This window comes from Drosophila novamexicana, unplaced genomic scaffold (genome assembly GCF_003285875.2).
Source record: "Drosophila novamexicana strain 15010-1031.04,08,12 unplaced genomic scaffold, DnovRS2.1 tig00004554-arrow-pilon, whole genome shotgun sequence".
Lineage (NCBI taxonomy): Eukaryota > Metazoa > Arthropoda > Insecta > Diptera > Drosophilidae > Drosophila > Drosophila novamexicana.
The window spans coordinates 2990702-3013054 of NW_020825051.1; the positions used below are offsets into that span (position 1 = coordinate 2990702).

The 22353-nt window shown below is 44.2% G+C and overlaps 4 protein-coding genes across 6 annotated transcripts; 3 read left to right on the forward strand and 1 right to left on the reverse strand.

Annotated features, from left to right (window-relative positions):
- Positions 1–31: 31 nt before the first annotated feature.
- LOC115769598 lies at positions 32–1635 on the forward strand. 3 transcript variants are annotated; one of them, XM_030714487.1, is made up of 3 exons: positions 32–178; positions 233–421; positions 638–763. In XM_030714487.1, exons 1-3 carry the CDS (start codon positions 139–141, stop codon positions 742–744), a joined length of 336 nt encoding a protein of 111 aa, XP_030570347.1. In that variant the 5' UTR covers positions 32–138; the 3' UTR covers positions 745–763. The 3 variants fall into 3 exon arrangements, with proteins under 3 accessions (XP_030570347.1, XP_030570345.1, XP_030570346.1); XM_030714485.1 differs by lacking the exon at positions 638–763 and adding an exon at positions 1197–1635 and having other exon boundaries at positions 71–178; XM_030714486.1 differs by lacking the exons at positions 32–178; positions 233–421; positions 638–763 and adding exons at positions 833–1117; positions 1197–1635.
- Positions 1636–1913: 278 nt separating this feature from the next.
- On the forward strand, positions 1914–2300 carry LOC115769473. The gene is made up of 2 exons (XM_030714291.1): positions 1914–1971; positions 2032–2300. The coding sequence occupies exons 1-2, from the start codon at positions 1914–1916 to the stop codon at positions 2298–2300; spliced, it is 327 nt and encodes a 108-aa protein (XP_030570151.1).
- Positions 2301–3164: 864 nt separating this feature from the next.
- Positions 3165–3511, reverse strand: LOC115769844. The gene is made up of 2 exons (XM_030714820.1): positions 3453–3511; positions 3165–3367 (listed from the first exon to the last, which is right to left on the reverse strand). Exons 1-2 carry the CDS (start codon positions 3484–3486, stop codon positions 3279–3281), a joined length of 123 nt encoding a protein of 40 aa, XP_030570680.1. The 5' UTR covers positions 3487–3511; the 3' UTR covers positions 3165–3278.
- Positions 3512–5382: 1871 nt separating this feature from the next.
- On the forward strand, positions 5383–20834 carry LOC115769474 (laminin subunit alpha). The gene is made up of 17 exons (XM_030714292.1): positions 5383–5616; positions 5853–5999; positions 8129–8753; positions 8817–9026; positions 9087–9195; positions 9254–9555; positions 9619–9891; positions 9950–10010; positions 10127–10915; positions 10974–11625; positions 11688–12194; positions 12262–12595; positions 12658–12763; positions 12824–14580; positions 14645–18011; positions 18082–18296; positions 18360–20834. Exons 1-17 carry the CDS (start codon positions 5383–5385, stop codon positions 19829–19831), a joined length of 11160 nt encoding a protein of 3719 aa, XP_030570152.1. The 3' UTR covers positions 19832–20834.
- Positions 20835–22353: the final 1519 nt, after the last annotated feature.

A 22353-nucleotide genomic window follows, 5' to 3' on the forward strand; every position in this document is an offset into this window, starting at 1 on the left:
AGCTTACATTTTTTATCTTATCTTGTTAATTGATAAAAAAGTATCTTGAACACCAAATTATTTGTGGACATTTTAGTTACGCATTGCGCCTTCTCTAGTACGGTTTGACTTTAAGAATATTTTTGCGGAGCGACAGTAATGTTTATCAACATACTACGCCTTTTCATTTTGGTGCTGTGTACGTTATTCATAAATAAACTGTCTACTATCAGTTAATTAATTATTCGTTTAGTCTGCACTGCGATCAGAGCTGAAGATGATCACAATGTCCAGCAGACAGTCAAAGCTTGTCCATTAGAGATGTCCTGCGGCAAAGTGAACGAAAGCAGCGCCATCTGTCGTTGGGATGAGCAAAATGGCTGCATAAGGAAATACCCATCCAAATGTCATATGGATGTTGCTGCCTGTAACGAGCGAACAAGTATGCACCACACATATTTCTAAAAAAGCAACACTAGACAGATAAATTAATTCGACATTATATGAAGAAGCTATGAATTCCAAAATATCACTTTCTACAGTTTGTGAAAAAATAATAATACCTTCCGCAAGGGTATACAACACTCCCAATCATTCATATCAATTTTTTTTCACATCTGCTACCGAAAACTTAAGAATCGAAACTCGTTTCTTACAGACTACAGCGACTATAGTGACGTATACTGCTCAATGGAGACATACATATGCGAGGAGACGCCGTCATATGAACGTTGGACTATCTTCTTTGGGCATGAGAAAGATTAAAACGGACAGTGAATAAAGGCGATGGCTTTCAGTATTTCAAATATAATTAATTAAGTCTTTGTTGGGCGGTGATCAGTGGGCAATGCCAGACGAACTTTTTTTGGTCTGTCACCAATGACGTCAAACGTATTTGCCCACTAATCTTGTGACCAGCGTGAGACAGAACGACGCCTCGAGCCCCCTTTTTTAGCATTTTTCGGCTGTACTCTTTTGCATAATCTTCGCACGAGCTCCCAGCTGAGAGCCGGTCAATAGGTTGATGCGAGTGCGCCCATGTATATAAATTGTGGGGTTCCTCAGAGTGCCTGTCAGTTTATCAGCTATTATCTACTGAACCAATCGACTCTCATAATGCGTCTAACAATTTTCTTTGGTTAGTTTTTAGGTCAAAGAAGTAACTCTGGTTACCTAATATTGGTATATGATTATCTTACACTTATGATACTTTACAGCGCTAAGCTTAGTTGTGGGCGTGGTGACAAGTCTGCCCGTGTCATCAACAAGTCAGCCCAACAGAGAACTACAGGAGAAACTATATCAACAATGGCCGGGCGTGGAGGACGAACGATTGGCCGATGCTGAAGTGGATAATGCATATGAGCTGTACAAGCATACGACCAGAAAGCCTAAGATTCTACAAGATTCGCCGAATGATATTCTAAGCGAGCCTCCAGCTAAACTCAATTTATAAAGATGAATCACAAGCTCAACCATGTTCCAGCACTTACGGGTATACAGTCATTATAGGTTATGGTAATAGATAAGAATAAAACAAAAGACATAAATAATAACAAAACTATGTTCAAGCATTTATGGGTAAACAGTATGGTATTAAACGAGCATTAAAAAAAGCAAAAAAAAAAAAGGAAAGAAACTGAAAATGTACGGGTACAAACGATATTATAGGCTATGAAATTTAAAACGAATTTAATAAAAAGATTTATTAAACTAAAAATGTACATCTAAACGTGTATGCAGACACTGTATAGGGCAAATTTTGTAGTATAAATTAAATAAAATAATTATTTTGAAGAAACGTGCAGATAAGTTGTTCCTATTGCATTCCGGCCAAGATCACGTAGATCGTCTGGCTTTTGGAAGACTTATAAAGCTCGGCATTGCACTTGCAGATTAGTTCAGTTGAATTTGGCAAATTGTCGAAAACGGAAATGTCGCCCATCAAGTTCTTATCTGTGTTTTTTATCAGCTCTGCATTGCTGTTAATTGGTAAGCCCGAAAGAATTAAACTGAGACGAACCTTAACTCAAAGTGTGTCTCTTTTCGTAGCACATGGAAGACCGCTGGAAGAATTCAGCAGTGAAGATGATCGCATGAATGAGATTAGCGCCGAATTTATCAGAAAACGGATTATGTCAGATGTGGATCGCATATTCAGCAGTGCCGAAATTCAAAAGTCAAAGGGTACAAATAAAATTAAGAGAAACAACGCAGAGACTACCAAGAGTTCCAAGCATGCTCATGGCATGATCACATCCATGCTGAGCTTTGTCAGCAATGTTTTTAACTTTGGCAAAACAATGATACGTAACGAATAATTAAATGTATTTTTAGATTTATAAGTGAAAATCGTTTATAAATCTTTGCACCTAAGAATAATTATATGTACAGGCTAAACTACCCCTAGAAATAAAGTTAGTGTTAACTCCAAATATACATAATTCGTATACCATTCATTATGGGGTTTTTTACAAGTCATTCATACGTGACATTGTATGGCAATTAGGCACACGACTCGAAATTTGTTTAGTCTAGCGATCTTCACGTTTTATGTGACGTCACGGCTGACTTACAAACGCATATGTTAATTTTTACTAGGTGTGCATTAATTATTCCATTTACACACACTTTATGATTTGTTTGTTTTTATAATACAACGAGACCTTGCCTAAGCTCTCTTAGTTCTCCCTTTCTCTCTCTCGCTCTGTCGCTTATCCGTTATTTGTCTAGCTATCGGGAATTACGTTCTATGGAAAATTTTTGGGTATTTTTTTAAAGCCTATTGAAATCTAAATTTATCAAATACTTATGTTTATAATGCATAATTTATTAAGAATATATTCTGGGAATTCTTATCAATCAATTAAAGATGAAAATCCCACGCTTTTGTTCAGTTCGATTGGGACAAAGCCTGATTAAAGTTATAAGACAAAAAAGTATCATGGAAGAAACCTAAGAATATTAATTATAGCCTTTATACAGAAAATATTGCCCAATTCGCAAACTCAAAATGAAATCGAAAGCCATTGATGGAGTCTTAACGGCAATCGTTGATTGTGCAAGCACCACTCAACCTGGTGGCACTAGAAGCCGCTGTGGCAGCCACCCGATGAACAAGGTTATATACATATGTATGTACACATGTGTTTGCCATTCTCGGCTATATGTTCTCACTGTGCGAGCCAAGATTTATTGAAGCACAAAAAAGAAACAATTTGTGAATAACTGGATATTTGTGCTGAACAGGTATTAATGTAGATGTACTTAAATACTATATAATATTCAATTGAACTTTGCTAGTTCGCCTGGAGCAAGTGATATTTAAACATCTTGTTCAGTGAATTCATATTCTGGGACAGCTCATTACAGACACGAACCACGCAGCCTTTCGAGGCACATGTAAAAAACAAAAGGATTTTAAGGGCTTAGATAGATTTTAAGCTAGAAATACACTGCAATGCCACACTAACCCGCTAGATATTTGATCACTTTCAACAGCACCATGACGATAGCTGCGCCGATGCACACGCGCCGAGACTTAGAACCAAATTGAACACGAAATCAAAAATACAACCGCGAATAAATAAATGAAACGCGGTGCGGCCAGGTGAACGTTGACGCCAACGCTGGCAGCCGTGCACAGTGGGGCTGGTTGGACTAGTTTCAAATGCCCCAAAAAGACTAACAAAAATCTCACTAGTCATCGCACCAAATTGACTCGATAATTGAAATGATTATCACTCGAATTAGGGAACCAATCAGTATTAAGTTTGAAAAGATAAAACAATTTTGTAAATAAACATGCTCTTTTTTTTTAAATCTGGAGAGGTACTTACTACTATTGAACCAATGTGCAACGCCAGCAGAGATATTAAATCAAGAACCTCTCGTTGATGTTGCAATCGATCTTTCATACATATGTGCATATGAAGTATGCATGTACCTATATACAAATATCTATTCAATTTATTTATTTTTTTTTTGTTTTTTGGCAGGCACTTTAACGTTCATTTGCGTGAGTTGCAAGAAACAGCATCGACAACAACAACAAGCAGTCAACGATGCGTGTTACGTCATCAGAACTCGTTTGCATCCATGGGGCGGCCGCCTGCACAGTGTGACCGGCGCACAAGTTACGAGTAAAATTTAGGCCAAAAACTGTTGACACTCATAGCCGTCTTTATCAGTGCGATTATTTTTGTCATTGCAAGAGTCGCCATGCTTGTTGCCAGTTGCAACCAGTTTCTTTTGTGGCCAGTCAACCGCGTGTTCGCTGTCAGCAAATGGCAACAGCTGCCGGACGCCGCTGCCGTTGACTGCACTCTCGGATACATTGGTCATGAATTTTAACAGTATTTTGATCGTGATTTTCAAAGCTACTCAAACCAGGCTGTTCGCAGGCCGTTTCTTTTGGCGTTTTAATAGCTCTAGCAATAAACTTCAAGTTTTAGTGATTGTAGGTTGAGTTTCAATTCATTTTGGACATGCCTCAGCGCGAATCGAGTATTTAGCCGTTATTCACCTTCAGTCTAGTTATTTTGCACTGCAACAACAACACAAGCTGCTCTGTTCAATTAAATAACTGTTGCTTTAGCAGAACCTGGTGTTAATCAGAAAATTTATATTCATACGCATATTTTTACTAAGCATATTGACATTTCTTTACTTGCTATTGATCATACGCACGACTACTTAATTGTACTCATGGGTCCGTAATCAAATTCGTTGCAGTGTGACCAGCTCATGCTGTAATTGCAAGAACAAATGGGCAGCACTGTCGAGACAGCAGGGATCGTTGTGTTTAACATAATAGACATTCAACTAACGGGCCATCGTTTTTCAAGAGAAAAATCAAACTTCTCTTTTTCAGTTTCTCATTTAGTTTGTAAAAAAAAAGCCGGCCGGCATATCGCTTGAAAGAGCACGATCGCACCAAGCCGAGAGCGAAATAAAACAAAACTGGAAATAATGAGAAAAATAAACGAATAACGCAAGCACAACAAACGACGTTGAAAGCATTATCTCAGCTCTCAGCTGTGCGATGAAGTAATAAATGGGCCGGGATCGCCGGCAGCCGACTGACGATCGTCGGGTGAGCCGAACAGCCGAACAAATCTGTCAGTTTCTGATGCAGACATTACTTTTTTTTCTTTTGAGGTACCGAGGAAAACTTCTCACTGCATGAAGTTCAGTTGCTCGCGGCGAGCCATCCAGTGCGGTTGGATGGGCTCTGGGAAGAAATAAATAAGAATCGAAAAAGTGAAACAAAAAAGTGCCCAAGATAAGAAAGTGGAATACATAAGAGTGAACCGGAAGTGACCAAAGATAAAGGACATTCATTGTTTCTGTGCATTTGTGTGTGTGCAAAAGGGAGTGTGAAGAGCCGACACACACAGCACAATGGGGCTACGTGCGACCCCATTCTGTGCTATGGGCGTGGCCTTTGCTCTGTGCCTGCTTATCGCGCTGTGTAATGCCGAACTAACGCCGCCATATTTCAATCTGGCCACTGGCCGCAAGATTCACGCAACTGCCACATGTGGCGAGGATACAGATGGACCCGAGCTCTACTGTAAGCTGGTCGGTGCGAATACGGAGAATGATCACATCGATTACTCGGTTATTCAAGGCCAGGTGAGATGAGATGATCAATTTCTTTATAAGGACACGATACAAATTTAAGCTCAATACACATTTATCTCAACATATTCATCTCCATAAGATTCTATATATAATTATGAGTATACATACATGTTTTTGATGTTTTTTTGGTGCAGCATGATGAAGTCCCCGCGTGCCACATGTGTTTCGAATCTATTTTTAAACATAATATTGAAGTTTTATATAATAACATGTGTTTTCTTCTCTAGGTCTGCGACTATTGTGATCCCAATGTGCCGGAGAAGAATCACCCGCCAGAGAATGCAATCGATGGCACTGAGGCCTGGTGGCAGAGTCCACCCTTGTCCCGAGGCATGAAATTCAACGAAGTCAATTTGACCATCAATTTCGAACAGGTAAACAGCAATCAGAACAACATACTACAGCCAAGAAAGAAAGGTGTAGCCCAAAATAAAAGAGTGCTGTGTGGGGGGGACGGAAACTCAAAAAACGAGTCAATGCATCGTTTTTGTGTCTGGAGTTCCTATCGGTTCTGGTTCGATCATCTCAAACTGCTCTTAACTCAGACGACGACAGGGACAGAGCATTGGCTGGGGCACGTTTGGTCGGACAGGCTCGTAAAATTAGTGAGCGGATTGCTTTTGAAAACAATTTTAATGGGTTTTCATTTCATTTTCGACGTCTGCAACGAAGACGAAGACGAAGACGACGACGACGACGAGGTTGCTTTTTCAGTTTGAAGCAACAGCGAAAAATCTTGCTGAGCTGTTGAAATGTTTTCGTTGCTGCTTCTTCCCTCTGGAGTTGCGGGTTATCAGCTCGTTATGTACAAGTTTTCTTACATACATACATTCATACATATGTACAAATATGTATTTATGTTGGCTTGTCTCAGCTTACATGCTCGCTTAGAAACGGCCACACAGAGCATTGACTCTTCTTTGGTTTTTATTTTTTTATATTTGTGGCGATAAGCAGCTAAAAATGTTTAAAATATAAAGCATTGGTGAAGGCTTCTTGTTGCCTAGTATTTGAACAATTCTGTTGTATATACTATATATGATATATTCTCTTACTGATAGCAATAAGAACAAACTAGTATAGTCGCAGCCCACGCTTATCATTAAATGTCTTGAATTGCTCTACAAAAAACTTTGGGGTCACACATTGCGCACATCTTATCGCACTTGCAACGGAAACGCTCCAGATCATGTGGCTGTAGCTGCTTATAGCCTGAGCAAGCCTTTTGGAATAGCTAAGCATTACATCTACATGTATGTATGTTTTCGACATGGGGCTCTTTTTTTGTAGTTGAGAAATGAAATGAGATCATCTTATACAAATATGAAAATTCAACGCCTGCACATTCTTTTCCTCACGAGCATGCATTTATGCATTGCATTTAAGAAGAAATATGAACACTTAAAACTTCTTGAAACTGAAAGCTTCAAAAATGTTAAGGAATAACAAATATTCAGAAATATCCCAACTAAAGTCGTTACTTACATTGCTTAACTAAGGTCTCGACTAAGATAATTCTTCTACTAAGATCACGCGCCATAGCTTCAAAATTCCATCTTAGAATTGAGATGAGTTTCTATATCCCTGTGAAAAAGTTAACATATAAACTATGTATCTAGCAAATTTATAAACATGCCCAGCACACAAGATCACAACTGTAAACAAGCGCACATATGTACCTATAGGTAGATATGTATGTATTGATACCTTGTGAATATGTACATATGTACATTTGGTTCGTTTTCAATTGAATTCAAATTGAAAAGCAAACATAAAACAAAATAAACAAACATTCTGCGGACGCAGATAAATTTAGTATACTGCAGAGCATGGAGTTAATTCTCTTCAATGATCTCATGCAAGCTCTGTAGATACACAGACATACTCACACACACACACATTGACATAGCTACACAGATATTATGTGTACGCTACGCCAATAAAATTTAATGAATTTGCTTGCTCTGTAAAACACTTGACTGGTAAGAGACGATCCATTCCAACAATTAAGTCGAAACGGTTCAAACCCGAAATTCCAATAATTATTTGACTTAAAACCAAACTGTAAACCAAATCTGTTGTTCAAAAAATGGCAGATCCGAACGCATATTTTCTTCGAAGATTTTACAGTTAAAGAAGCTTATAATTAAAATCATTTGAGCCCCAAAGTATAAATAACTTTGACCCTAAACATTGTTATCCATGTCGACATAATTAAACAATTACAAATTTAGCTCACATCCTGAATATGAAAATATATTGACTTACAATATTTTCAATGCAGAGAGCAATTGTAAATTTAAAATGTAATTGATTTATTGAAATTTGGAAAAATGTTACAAGCCGAAACTTACCTGAGCTGTTAAGAAATTAAGAAGATTTGGAGATCAAAATTTAAGCCCGTCTCCAGTTAAGACAGAAAATATGTTATTAGCAGCGCATCCATATACATTTTTTGCTAAAGTAGAATCTTCCATTCATTTATTCATTTTCCAACTTTCAGGAATTCCATGTCGCTTACTTGTTCATACGTATGGGCAACTCGCCGCGTCCTGGTCTCTGGACACTGGAGAAGTCCACAGATTATGGCAAGACCTGGACACCCTGGCAACACTTTTCCGATACGCCCGCTGATTGTGAGACATATTTTGGCAAGGACACGTACAAGCCAATAACACGCGATAACGATGTCATCTGCACCACGGAATACTCGAAAATTGTGCCGCTGGAGAATGGCGAGATACCAGTCATGCTGCTCAACGGACGTCCTTCCGCCACCAATTACTTCAACTCAACTATGCTGCAGGAATGGACGCGTGCCACCAATGTGCGAATACGTTTGCTGCGTACCAAGAATCTGTTGGGTCATTTGATGTCCGTGGCAAGACAGGATCCGACAGTGACCCGGCGTTATTTCTATTCGATAAAAGACATATCGATTGGTGGACGTTGCATGTGCAATGGTCATGCTGATACCTGCGATGTCAAGGATCCGCTTAGTCCGGTGCGTATATTGGCATGTCGTTGCCAGCATCACACCTGCGGCATTCAGTGCAACCAGTGTTGTCCAGGATTCGAGCAGAAAAAATGGCGTCAGAACACCAATGCGCGTCCATTCAACTGCGAGCGTAAGTATTGAAGCCTTCCGTTCATATAATTCCTTATGGGACTGAGCCTAAACATGTTCACAGCCTGTAATTGCCATGGCCACAGCAACGAGTGCATCTACGATGAGGATGTGAATCGCAAAGGTCTATCGCTGGATATACATGGTCACTATGATGGCGGCGGCGTCTGTCAGAACTGCCAGCACAATACCGAAGGCACCAATTGTAACAAGTGCAAGCCAAAATACTATCGACCCAGGGGCAAGTACTGGAACGAGACGGACGTCTGCAGTCGTAAGTGCTTCGAGCGGGAAATTAACCCAATGGGATTAACCATCTAAAACCTGCTTGTAGCCTGTAACTGCGACTATTTCTACTCTACTGGCCACTGTGAGGAGGAGACGGGCAAATGCGAGTGTCGTGCTGCCTTCCAGCCACCCAACTGTGACTCCTGTTCCTATGGGTTAGTAATAATCCCTCCATATTATGTGGAACTGTGCTAAATCCTCTACCCTCTCCAGTTATTATGGCTATCCGCAGTGCCGCGAGTGTGAGTGTAATCTGAATGGCACCAATGGCTACAACTGCGAGGCTGTTAATGGCATTTGTCCGTGCAAAACGAACTTCGCGGGCGCTCTGTGCAAGGAGTGCGCCGAATCCTATTACGGTTTCCCCGAGTGCAAGGCCTGCCAGTGTAATAAGCTGGGCTCCATTAATAACGACTGCGATGTGGTCTCTGGCAATTGCACCTGTCTCAGCAATTGGGGCGGCGCACAGTGTGAGCGTTGCAAGGATGGCTACTACAACGAACCCACATGCTCATGTATGTAACCTAGTTTCAGACTAGCCTAGATCCTAAGCCAAGACTAACCTGCTTTCCTTACAGACTGCGACTGTGATCACCAGGGCACAGAGTCGGAAATCTGTAATAAGGAGTCCGGACAATGTATCTGCCGCGACGGTTTTGGTGGACCACGTTGTGATCGTTGCTTGCCAGGATATTACAACTATCCATCCTGTCAGCCATGCAATTGCTCCACAACGGGCAGCTCCGCAAGCACCTGTGACAACACCGGCAAGTGTAACTGTCTGATTAACTACTCCGGCAAGCTGTGCAACATGTGCAGTGCTGGCTACTATAACTACCCGGAGTGCTTGCGTAAGTGAAGATTTTGAATGTTATTATCCAAGATCTATATCGGTTTATACTTCAACAGCCTGCAACTGCGATGAGCACGGCTCAGAGGGCGTCACCTGTAATGAAGATGGTTGCTTCTGGTAAGCCCAATTCTATCAAACGTATTTGGTTATGTTAACTTATATTACGTTATGTTATGTTATGCTATGATACACTATGGTTATGTTAAGCTGTGTTATGTTATATTTACTTTTAGTAAGCCCAACTTTGACGGTCGCCAGTGCGAGAGATGCAAGGAATCATTTTACAACTTCCCCGCCTGCGAGGATTGCAACTGTGATCCTGCCGGTGTGATTGATCAATTCGCCGGCTGTGGCTCGGTACCGGTGGGCGAGCTTTGTAAATGCAAGGAGCGTGTGAGGGGTAGAATCTGCAATGAATGCAAGCCGCTTTACTGGAACTTGACCGTTAGTAATCCGGAGGGATGTCAGGAATGCGATTGCTTTATAGACGGCACCGTTTCGGGCCTGGATACCTGCGCCTCCAAGTTGGGTAATTGCCATTGCAAGCCCCACACCACGGGCCGGCGGTGCAATGAGTGCAAGGATGGCACCTTCGATCTGGATGGCTCCTCATTGTTTGGCTGCAAGGACTGCAGCTGCGATGTGGGCGGCTCATGGAAAAGCGAATGCAATAAGATTAGCGGACAGTGCAGCTGCCATCCGCGTGTTACGGGACGCGCCTGTACGCAGCCACTGACCACTCACTATTTCCCCACGCTACATCAGTTCCAGTATGAGTACGAGGACGGCTTACAGCCATCGGGCGCCCAGGTGCGCTATCAGTACCTTGAAGAGATCTTCCCAGACTTTAGCAGCAAAGGCTATGCTGTGTTCAATGACATACAGAACGAGGTGCGCAACGAGCTGACGGTGTTCAAGTCCTCGGTCTATCGCATTGTCATACGGTATATGAATCCAAACGAGAAGAATGTAACGGCCAGCATACTCATACAATCCGAGAATCCGCTGGAGGTTGATCAAAAGTGAGCATTCCCGTAGAACCCGTATAGATCCCCATTTTATATATTTTTCCAAACGCAGCGTCAAGGTGCTCCTGCGTCCGACAAACGAACCAGAATTTGTCACCGTCTCCGGCCCAAAGGGCAATAAGCCATCGGCCGTGGTTCTCGATCCTGGACGTTACAACTTCACCACCAAGGCCAATAGAAATGTTATGCTGGACTACTTTGTGCTCTTGCCCGCTGCCTACTATGAGGCATCTATTTTGACGCGCCACATTGCCAATCCCTGTGAGCTGGGCAACATGGAACTGTGCCGTCATTATAAATACGCATCCGTGGATGTCTTCGAGCCGGCCACCACACCATTCGTTATTGGCTCCAATGACAAGCCCACAAATCCCACCGAAGTCTACAGCGATCCGGAGCATTTGGAGATTGTTAGCCATGTAGGCGATATACCTGTGCTTAGTAACACACAAAAAGAGCTCAACTATATTGTGGATGTGCCGCGCAGTGGTCGCTACATCTTTGTTATTGACTACATCAGCGATAGAAACTTTGCGGTGCCCTATGATGTGAATCTGAGGCTGGGCAATGATCCAGATTCTCAATCCTCTGTCTATCTGTATCCCTGTCTGTACTCCACGGTCTGTCGCACGCCCATCAATGACGATGGACGCGAGAAGGCCTTCTATATCAACAAAGATGACTTGCAGCCAGTGACCATTTATGTGAGTACTCCTTGGCTGGATTGTAGCTACCATTTGTTATATCCAATTATTTGCATTAACAGGCGGACGTTGATGGTGATTATCGCGTACCGATTATTTCCGTGACGGCCATACCAGTCGAGCAGTGGTCCATTGACTACATCAATCCAAGTCCAGTGTGTGTCATACACGATAAGCAATGCGCTACACCAAAATTCCGCTCAGTGCCCGATTCCAAGAAGATTGAATTCGAAACGGATCACGAAGATCGCATAGCCACAAACAAACCGCCTTATGCCGCCTTCGATGAGCGTGTGAAGCTTGTACACCTGGATAGTAGACACGATGGCACAATTGTGATTGAGTCTAAGGTGTCGGAGCCACATCGTTATGTCATACTGGTCAAGTACTATCAGCCCAATCATCCCAAGTACCAGGTGCTCTACACACTGACCGCTGGCAAGAATCAGTACGATGGCAAATTCGACATACAACATTGCCCATCCAGCTCAGGCTGTCGCGGTGTCATACGACCCAGTGGCGACGACTGGTGGTTCGACATTGAAGATGACTTCAAATTCACTCTGACGGTAAGCCCAGAAGGTTGAGATCTGGCGGAGCTATTAATTTATATTTCATCTATTTTTATCCAAACAGAATCCGCGAGCCCAGGGTGTTTGGCTGGACTATTTGGTGGTGGTGCCCGTCGGTCAATATGGTGACGATCTGCTGGTGGAGGAGACATTTGATCAAACCAAGGAGTTCATCAAGAACTGCGGCCAGGATCATTTTCACATTACACACAATGCCAGCGATTTTTGTAAGAATGCCGTCTTCTCGCTGACCGCGGACTATAACAACGGCGCACTGCCCTGCAGCTGTGACTACGGGGGCTCCACAAGCTTCGAGTGTCATCCATTTGGTGGCCAGTGCCAGTGCCGTAAGAATGTCATAGGACGCCAGTGCACGGCCTGTCGCACCGGCTATTACGGTGAGAGATTGCGGCGATCCAGGTATAACCCGATTTCCTAAAACGATTTTTCGTTTGATTAGGCTTCCCGGACTGCAAGGCCTGCGATTGCCCCAGCACTGCCATGTGTGAGTCCACCACAGGTAAATGCATGTGCCCACCCAATGTCATCGGTGCCTTGTGTGACAAGTATGTGTGTCCAGATATCCTTTTAACTATATAGAACTCAAGCAATTTTCCTCATTATAGATGCGCGCCGCACACTTATGGCTTCCATCAGGTGATTGGCTGCGAGGAGTGCAACTGCAATTACATGGGCATAGCGAATGGTAATCAACAGTGCGACATGTTCAATGGATCCTGCGAGTGTCGCGATAATATCGTGGGCAGAGCCTGTGACGGTTGTGCCCATGGCTTCTATGAGTTTCCACGCTGCAGCAGATGCAGCTGCCACAAGCCAGGCACTGAGCTGGAAGTGTGCGACAAGATCGATGGCAGTTGCTTCTGCAAAAAGAATGTGGTTGGACGCGATTGTGATCAGTGCGTGGAGGGCACATACAATCTGCAGGACAGCAATCCCGATGGCTGCACCACGTGCTTCTGCTTTGGCAAGACTTCTCGCTGCGATAGCGCCTATCTGCGCGTATACAATGTCAGCCTGATGAAGCACAAGACCATAAACTCGGCTGACTTCAACGACAAGAGCATTGAGTTTGAGATCTGGGATGTAGCGCAGGAGGAATTGGTTGTGAATGAGACAACACTGCAGGCGGACTTCTCCTACAGGGATGCGAAAGATCAGCGCGTTGCCTACTTTGGTGTTCTGGACTATCTGCTCAATCAGAATAGTCACATTTCTGCCTATGGCGGCGATCTCGGTTACACGCTATACTTCACCTCGGGCTTTGTGGGCAAGGCCATTGTCGCACCGGACGTCATACTGCTCAGCAAGGATCATATACTCGTGCACCAGAGCTACGAGCAGCCCAGCAGTAACTTGCCCTTTAAGAATCGACTGCAGATGGTGGAGAGCAACTTCCAGACACAGACGGGCAAGTCCGTTAGCCGAGCCGACTTCATGATGGCTCTGCGCGATCTTAGGATGATCTTTATACGCGCCAACTACTGGGAGCAAACGCTGAATACGCAGCTATCCGATGTCTATTTGACGCTGGCCGACGAGGATGCCGATGGTACGGGCGAGTACCAGTTCCTGGCCGTCGAGCACTGCCACTGCCCGCCTGGTTATACCGGCCACTCGTGCGAGGATTGCGCACCTGGCTATTATCGTGATCAGAATGGACCTTATGGTGGCTATTGTATACCCTGCGAGTGCAATGGCCATGCCGACACCTGCGACTGTGCCACGGGCATCTGCAAGGACTGCCAGCATTCGACGCGAGGCGACCACTGTGAGGAGTGTGTGGCGGGCTACTATGGAAATGCCACCAGAGGCACACCACACGATTGCATAATATGCTCCTGTCCACTGCCCTTCGATTCCAACAACTTTGCGACTGGCTGCGAGATTTCCGAGTCCGGCGACAAGATACATTGCGACTGCCTGCCCGGCTACACGGGAGCACGTTGTGAATCCTGTGCCAACGGCTTCTATGGCTCACCGGAAACACAGGGGGATGTGTGCAAGCCTTGCGAATGCTCCGGAAATATAAATCCCAACGAGTCGGGCTCCTGCGACACACGTACGGGCGAATGTCTGCGTTGCCTGAACAACACATCGGGCATGGCTTGCAATCTGTGCGCGCCTGGCTTCTATGGTGATGCAGTGCAGCTGAAGAACTGTCAGAGCTGCGACTGCGATGAGCTGGGTACCCTCGAATGCGATCCTTTTGTAGGCAAATGCAAGTGCCACGATAATGTAATTGGCGAGCGCTGTGATCGCTGCAAGCCGGATCATTATGGATTCGATTCAGGCGTTGGGTGCCGCGCCTGCGACTGTGGTGCTGCGTCCAACTCCACCCAATGCGATGATCATACGGGACACTGTAATTATGCCTTAACTATCGTCATTACCTGTTTAATTGTATATACTCTTCCTTCTCGTTAAAGGCTTGTGCAAACCGGGCGTTACGGGTCGTCAATGCGATCGCTGCACTGTGGATCACTGGAACTATGAGAAGGAAGGCTGCTCACCATGTAACTGCAATCAAGGCTACTCGCGTGCGGGCACTGGTTGCAATCCGCAGACGGGACAGTGTGTCTGCTTACCGGGTGTTATTGGAGATCGCTGTGAGGCGTGCCCGAACCGCTGGGTTCTCACTGAGGATGGTTGCATGGAATGCAACAATTGTCATCATGCTCTCTTGGATGTTACTGATAAGCTTCGCTTTGAAATCGACGGCGTGTTGCAGGATTTCCAGACCGTAACCATGGCCTTCTTTACCAGTCAGAAGCTAAACTACTTCGACGAGCTGACGGAAGAACTGGTACCCAAAGTGCAGGCATTAGATCCAACCAGCGTGAATTTGTCGCCGTCGCAAAAGCTCAACAGCGAGCTGGAGTCGGCTAGCAAAGCCTATGCCAAGCAGGTCAACCAAACACTGGGCAATGCGCAGGATATACGTCACAGATCCGGGGTCCTGCTGGGCAACGTGTCCGCCGTGTATGAGGAGGCGCTGGGAAGCGTACAACAGGCGACAGATGCCATTGAGGCCGTCGAATCTTTGTCGCAGAATCTGGAAGCCACGGCTAGCACCAAAATTGATGCAGCTTTGGATCAGGCCCAGCACATACTCAACCAAATCAATGGCACGGAAATCGAGCTGCAGTCCAATGAGCTGGTGCTGGACAAGGCACGTCAGCTGTATGACGAGGTGGATCAGCTGGTTGAGCCCATCAAGCAGCAGAATAGAAGTCTCAATGCACTGAAGAATGACATCGGCGAGTTCAGCGACAAGCTGGAGGATCTGTTCAACTGGAGCGAGCAATCGCAGCGTCAGTCCAGCGATGTGGAGCGCCTGAATGTGGCCAACAAGCGGGCGTACGACAACTCCAAGTTCGATACTGTCTCCGAGCAGGAGCAGGAGGCGGAGAAAAACATTAAGGAGGCGGGCGACTATCTCATCAATGGTGACCTGACACTGGGACAGATTGACAATAAACTCGAGGATCTGCGCGGTGCACTGGAAGTGCTCAAGACCGTTAATAAGGATGTTGATGAGGAATTGCCGGAACGCGACGAGCAGCACAAGGAGGCCGAAGAGTTGACACAGCAGGCCGAGCAACGGGCGGCTGAGTTAACCGTGCGAGCCGAAGATCTGGCCAGCCAATATGCCGACATGACACAAAGCGCTGATCCGGCCATCCAGGCAGCCACCGCCTACTCAAACATTGTCGAAGCCGTGCAATCCGCGGAACAATTGGCTCAGGATGCCAAGATCGCTGCAGGCAATGCCACACTGATTACTGATGGCATTGAGGAGCGTGCCGGTAATGCTGATATTCAGTCCGCGGAGCTGTTGCAGAAGGCTCGCCAGGCTCTGCTCACGGTGCAAGATGATCTTGAGCCACGACTCAATGGTTCGGCCAGTAAAGTGCAAGACATCTCGCAATTGAACGCCGCCACGGAGGAGCAGCTCAAAGAGATCAACATACTGATTAAGAAACTGCCCGCTGAAACGCAGCGCGATATGTGGAAGAGCTCCAATAGCACTGCCAGCGAAGCACTTGACATATTGCACAATGTCCTGAAAATCCTTGAGCCAGTAAGTGCACAAACGCCCAAGGAGCTGGAAAAGGCGCGCAACATCAGTCGCGATGTGGAAATTACCAACAAAGAGATTTCCCAGGCCAACAATCAATTGGATAACGTGGACACAACCATACCCAAGCTTAATGAGCTGGTCGATGAGATTGGCGAACAGCAGCAGCTGGTGAGTGAGAGAAGCCAAAAGCTGGGCCAGGACATTGAGCACCTGAAACGTCAAATTGAGACCGCCAGACGCACCGCTAACAACATCAAGGTGGGCGTACAGTTTACGCCCAGCACCGTGCTGGAGTTGAAGACGCCCGAGAAGGCACCACTGCTGGCCACCAAGACAAAACTGTCGACGTTCTTCCGCACCAACGAACCAAATGGCTTCCTCCTCTATCTGGGCAACGATAACAAGACCAGCCAAAAGAATACGGACTTTGTCGCCTTGGAGATATTTAATGGATATCCAATAATGACCATTGACTTGGGTAATGGACCCGAGCGCATCACCAGCTCTAAGCATGTGGCGGATGGCAACTGGTATCAGGCCATTTTGGATCGTGTAGGCTCCAATGCCAAGCTCACCATACGGGAGCAGCTGCCCAATGGTGAGGTGAAGGATCATACCAAGTCTGGCTATCTGGTTGGCGCCAACAATGTGCTGCATGTGGATCGTAATAGTCGCCTATTTGTTGGTGGCTATCCGGGTCCCTCCGATTTCATTGCACCCGAAGACATTACCTCCTCCTCCTTCAACGGCGACATTGAGGATCTGCGCATTGGTGATGAGAACGTCGGCCTCTGGAACTTTGTCTATGGTGAGGAGAACAAGCTAGGCGCACGCGAACGCGACATTCTGCTGGAGGAACAAATGCCTGTCACTGGTCTGCGCTTCAAGGGCAACGGATTTGTCCAAATGAAGGCAGCTCCGTACAATTTCAAGACGCGCTCCAGCATACAGTTCCGTTTCAAGGCCGCCAAGGATGCCAGAAACGGTTTGTTGTTCTTCTATGGACGTAACAAGCACTACATGTCCATAGAGTTGGTCGAGGGGGCCATTTTCTTCCGCTTCAAGCTGGGTGATGCATTGGTTTCCTCTGGCAGTCAGGATCGCTACAACGACAATCAATGGCATCGTGTCGTGGCCGAGCGCGACGGTCGCCGTGGTCTGCTTAAGGTGGACGATGTGCTGCTGTTCCAAGAGGAGGCGCCCATCGGCGCTGACGAAGAAATGCCCAAATTAAATCGCATGTACTTTGGTGGTTATCCGGGTCGTCGTAATCACTCCGAGATTGTTGAACAAAACTTTGATGGATGCATTGATGACGTCAGCATCTCTGGCTACAAAGTCGATCTGACGCAGTACGTCAATGGAACTGGCGTGGTTGAGGGCTGCCCCGACAAGTACTCCACATCGCTTGCATATCCACCACATGAGTATGGCTTCCTACGCATCGCCAATATCTCATCAGACAACAATTTCGATGTGGTGCTGCGCTTTAAGACCCGCCAGCCCGATGGAGTTCTCTTCTATGCCGCCAATCATGACCAGAGCTCAACCATTGGCCTCACTCTGGACCGTGGATATCTGACGCTACGCAGCATGGGAACCGAACTGGCCATTGACAGTCGCCAGTACGACGATGGCGAGGATCATGTGATCACTGTGCATCACGATGCCGATCAGCTGCGACTCTCCGTGGATGACACCGAAGCTAAGCGGTAAGCTAGCCAAATCAGTTAATCTATAAATTTGCACGTTTTAATTCCTTTGCACATTGCTCTATGCCAGGCGGGCCATCAAAGAACCTCTTGAGATAAAGGGCGGCGATATATTCTTTGGCGGACTGCCAGATAATTATATACCACCCAAGGAGGCTATCTCCACTACCGCGTACTTCGTCGGCTGCATCAGCGACGTCACCGTCAACGGCGAGATTATCAACTTTGCGGACAGCGCTGAGAAGAAGAATGGTAACATCAATGGCTGTCCTCAGGATATTCTAGGTGAGATCCTAACGTCTTCTGCTATCTTTGGTCGTAGTTTTCACACATTTCTCCCCCCCCTAGCTTACGAGCCCAAATATTTGCCTACCTACTACCCAAGTGGAGCCAACGAACTGGAGCCGCCCGAGCCGCCTAGAAAACCATTCAGAAATGACAATGTGGACATGTTTATGATTCCGCCACCCGAAACTACAACTACAACTACAACAACGACGACAACAACGACGACGACGACGACAGCCCCTACAACTGTTACAACAGCGACCACGAAAGAAGCGCCAATAAGGGATAAGGAGCCACTGCCGCCACTGGGTCCGCCCACCACGCCAAAGATAATGATAGGCAAACCACGACCGCCACCAATCCTCAATCTGCCCAGCGATCCCAGCTGCAAGATGTCCGTCAATCCCAACTATGATGTTGACTTTGTGGAGGCGGGCTACCGCTTCTACTCGCTCAAGGATCAGCGCCTTGAATTCCAAACGCTACCGGTTAGACTGCGAAAACATTACGATATCAGCATGTCTATTCGCACCAGCTATCCCAATGGCCTGCTCTTCTACGCAGCAAGCCAGGAGAAGAATGACTTCATAGCGGTATATTTGTCTGATGGGCGTGTATACCATCAGGTGAGCGTTGGTGCCACCGTCCAGGCAAAGATAATCAGTCAGGAGGATCTTTTCGATGGCGAATGGCATACAATCGAGTTTGTGCGCACCAATCGCAAGATTAGCCTTAGCATAGATGGCGTCGAGCAGGCGGGCTCTGTGGAGCTGAACAATGATCGTACGCCACCCAACTTATCGGTTGAACTGCCCGTTTATGTGGGCGGCATCACCAGATATTTGGAGCAGGATCTCAAACGCCAAACCGAATTCGGCGGCAACGCCACATCATATTACAATGGCTGCATCAGGGACATCAAGTTCAATGGCCTGGCATTGGAGAGTGAGCCGATAGTCCATCAAGTGGTCCCTTGCTCCGAGCAAGTGGAGCACGGCCTATACTTCCATCAGCCGAGCGGCTATGTGAAGCTCTTTGAGCGCTTCTCTGTCGGCACCGAAGTTACCATTAGCTTTGACTTCCGACCGCGTGATCCAAACGGTTTACTGTTCTCGGTGCATGGCAAGAACTCGTACCTAATTCTGGAGCTGGTTAACAACACGCTCAGCTTCACCGTCAAGTCCGATGCCAAGAATACGATTGTTACCAACTATACGCTGCCAAACAATGCCAGCTACTGTGATGGTACTTGGCGCAATGTGCAGGCCATCAAATCCAAGTTCGTCATCACCATTGCCGTGGACTTTGTCAGCTCTGGACCGGGCGTAGGCAATGAGGGTTCGGCATTCACCAAGACGAATCGTCCACTGTTCATGGGCGGCCATCATGCGTTCGCCAAGGCGCCGGGCATCAAGACCAAAAAGACCTTCAATGGCTGCATCAAGAATGTGCAAATCAACAAAAAGGACGTGACCATAACGCCAAATCTTGTCTTTGGCGATATTTGGCAAGGTGTTTGCCCCTTGAACTAAACCCTCTACAAATATAATTTTCGACTCTGGACTTCGGCAAAGGACACACGATTTGGATTGCCGTCATATGGTTTAACTAACCAACGTGGAAAGATGACATCTGAAATGAAATGAAAAGGACTACGAACGAACAAAATACGAACAATATCGACGGGCTGTCGAATGATCTGGGAGTTCTGTATAACAAGGACTAACAGTATAGCTAAACGTCGTACATATTTCTAATATATAAGTAAAAACTTGTGCCAATAATCCGTAATATCCATAATTTGTTCAGATTTCTTGTAACTTTGAAAATATTCTTGTCAATTGCTTAAATAAATATTGAATTAACAACTTAATAAAATACATACTCTTTCGGATAAAATAACTTTGCTTAATGAAAAACTATTTCATTTAATGATTATGTTATATATACATATTTATTCAAGTTTCTGATTAGGTTACACATGTCTCCTTGGAGAGCATTGAATGCGCAAGTTTCAGCTTTTAGCAGAGTGACAATAGAACTTGACAATTGTTCAAATTTCAGTCGATTGGAATTCCTGAATTCTAGCATTTCCAATATTCTATTGACACTGCCGTGTGCTGTTCATCGTTTACATATTCATATTGTGTAAAGGACTTGCTATAGTTTATACATTAATTATTTTGGTATACATATATACATGTGTTGTACATATGTTTTTGTAATAAAATTGTGTCGTTTCGATAGTGTGAAGTTTACAGAAAGAAATTAGTTTGAGAAAAAAAAATTCTGACAGGGTTATACACCTAAGAGTTCCGTTTAAAATTGCCGGTGTGCTTGGTTGTATGTGTTAGTGTTTGTTCTAAACAGAATTCTTATTAAGAAACCAAGAAATTTTCATATTATTTCTGGTTTCACTATTTTGAATGAAATGAATAGATTGAACGAAAACCTAGTATGCATAACCTAGAAATATTATATATGCCTATGTATATATTCTATGTATGGTGTGTTTGCATGTGTGTGTGTGTGTGTGTGTGTGTGTGTGTGTGTGTGTGTAATTGTTGCTTTTTATTAAATTTATACGTTTTGTTTTTAATATTTTTTACTGCTTAATCGCTAATCACTAAGATCACCCGAGAGAGATACAAACGCACGCGAACGCGACCGAAATTCCGCGATGAATTCGGTTTAAGGTACAACGAAATCACGATTTTTCTTTTAGTTTTAGTTTTGCTTTTGCTTTCAGTTATTTTGAGTTTTCAGTTATATGTTTGATTCCATGTTATTGGGGACTCGGGGGCGAAAGTCCCGTATTGTTGATTTTATATATATTGTATTTAGTTTTCACGCGACGCGAACGAACGACCCGAAGTTACATTATTATCACACGTTCCCCCTGTTTTCTTATTTGTTGTTTGTTTTGTTTTTTCAAAAGGAAATAAAAATACAAACTGCGCCTAACAGTTTGCATATAATTAATACTATTACTTAGATTTACTTTGTTTTTTGAGTTGATTTGAGTTAAATTTGTTTTTTGTTAGATTTTGATCCGCGACAATTTCAAAGACTTTTGTTTTCCGTTAAGTAGTACACTTTACACCTAATCGTTAAAAATTTGTTCTGTACATACATCATAAATAATAAGGTAACGCGTACCAGAGGAAACGCCAAAACAAGTCTATGCAAGTTATAGCAAAAGTCTGAGAAAAAAAAATATTTAAATATGTTCCTATACAAAAATTATATAATACTTTAAAAATTGAATCAGTCAATCAGTTGCTTGGTTTTTCTTCTTTTTTGTTTAACATTTCTTAAGGATCGCACAAAATAAATATCATATTCAACGGAATTCTAATCTCATATTGTTAATTTAACAAAAACAAAAAAATTCTCTAAATTGCATAGCATATAAATATCAAGTCGTATACATTATAAGTAAATTTGTATCAGTAACAGTTGCACTCTTATTATTTATTAGTTTTTTCTTTGTTTTATTACCCGACGATATACGATACGATACGATATACGAGCGAACGAACGAACGAGCGACGATAATACGCGAACGCGAACGCGAAACCGTAAAACCCGAACCCGAACCCGAAACCCGAGACGCGACGATATTTTTATATATTTTCTATTATTAAAAGTGTTGGGTATAGTTGTGAAAATCATTCGGTAGATGGTGAATGCTTGTCTATGGTATTGAACGGATTTTTTTTTAAAGCCATCAGTCTTTGTTGATATTAAATATTTGTTATATTTCTGCAGAATTTGGTTAAATATTTTAGCACACGTTTCTTTTGATTTTCAATTCACAAGTAGCCCAACTGCTTTTTTTTATTTAGTTACCGGTTACGATTGTTGCTTTGATTTACGTTATATCATTATTATATCATATTATAATATACGCGAGACGGACCGCAATATCATTTTTAGCTTACGTTGAAATTAAAATTACCAATAATTAGCGATAAGTAAACACAGTAAATAAGCATATTCAACTGGTTATTGTTGTGTGAATAGCATTTCCAAGAGCTTATTGAGAGTATGT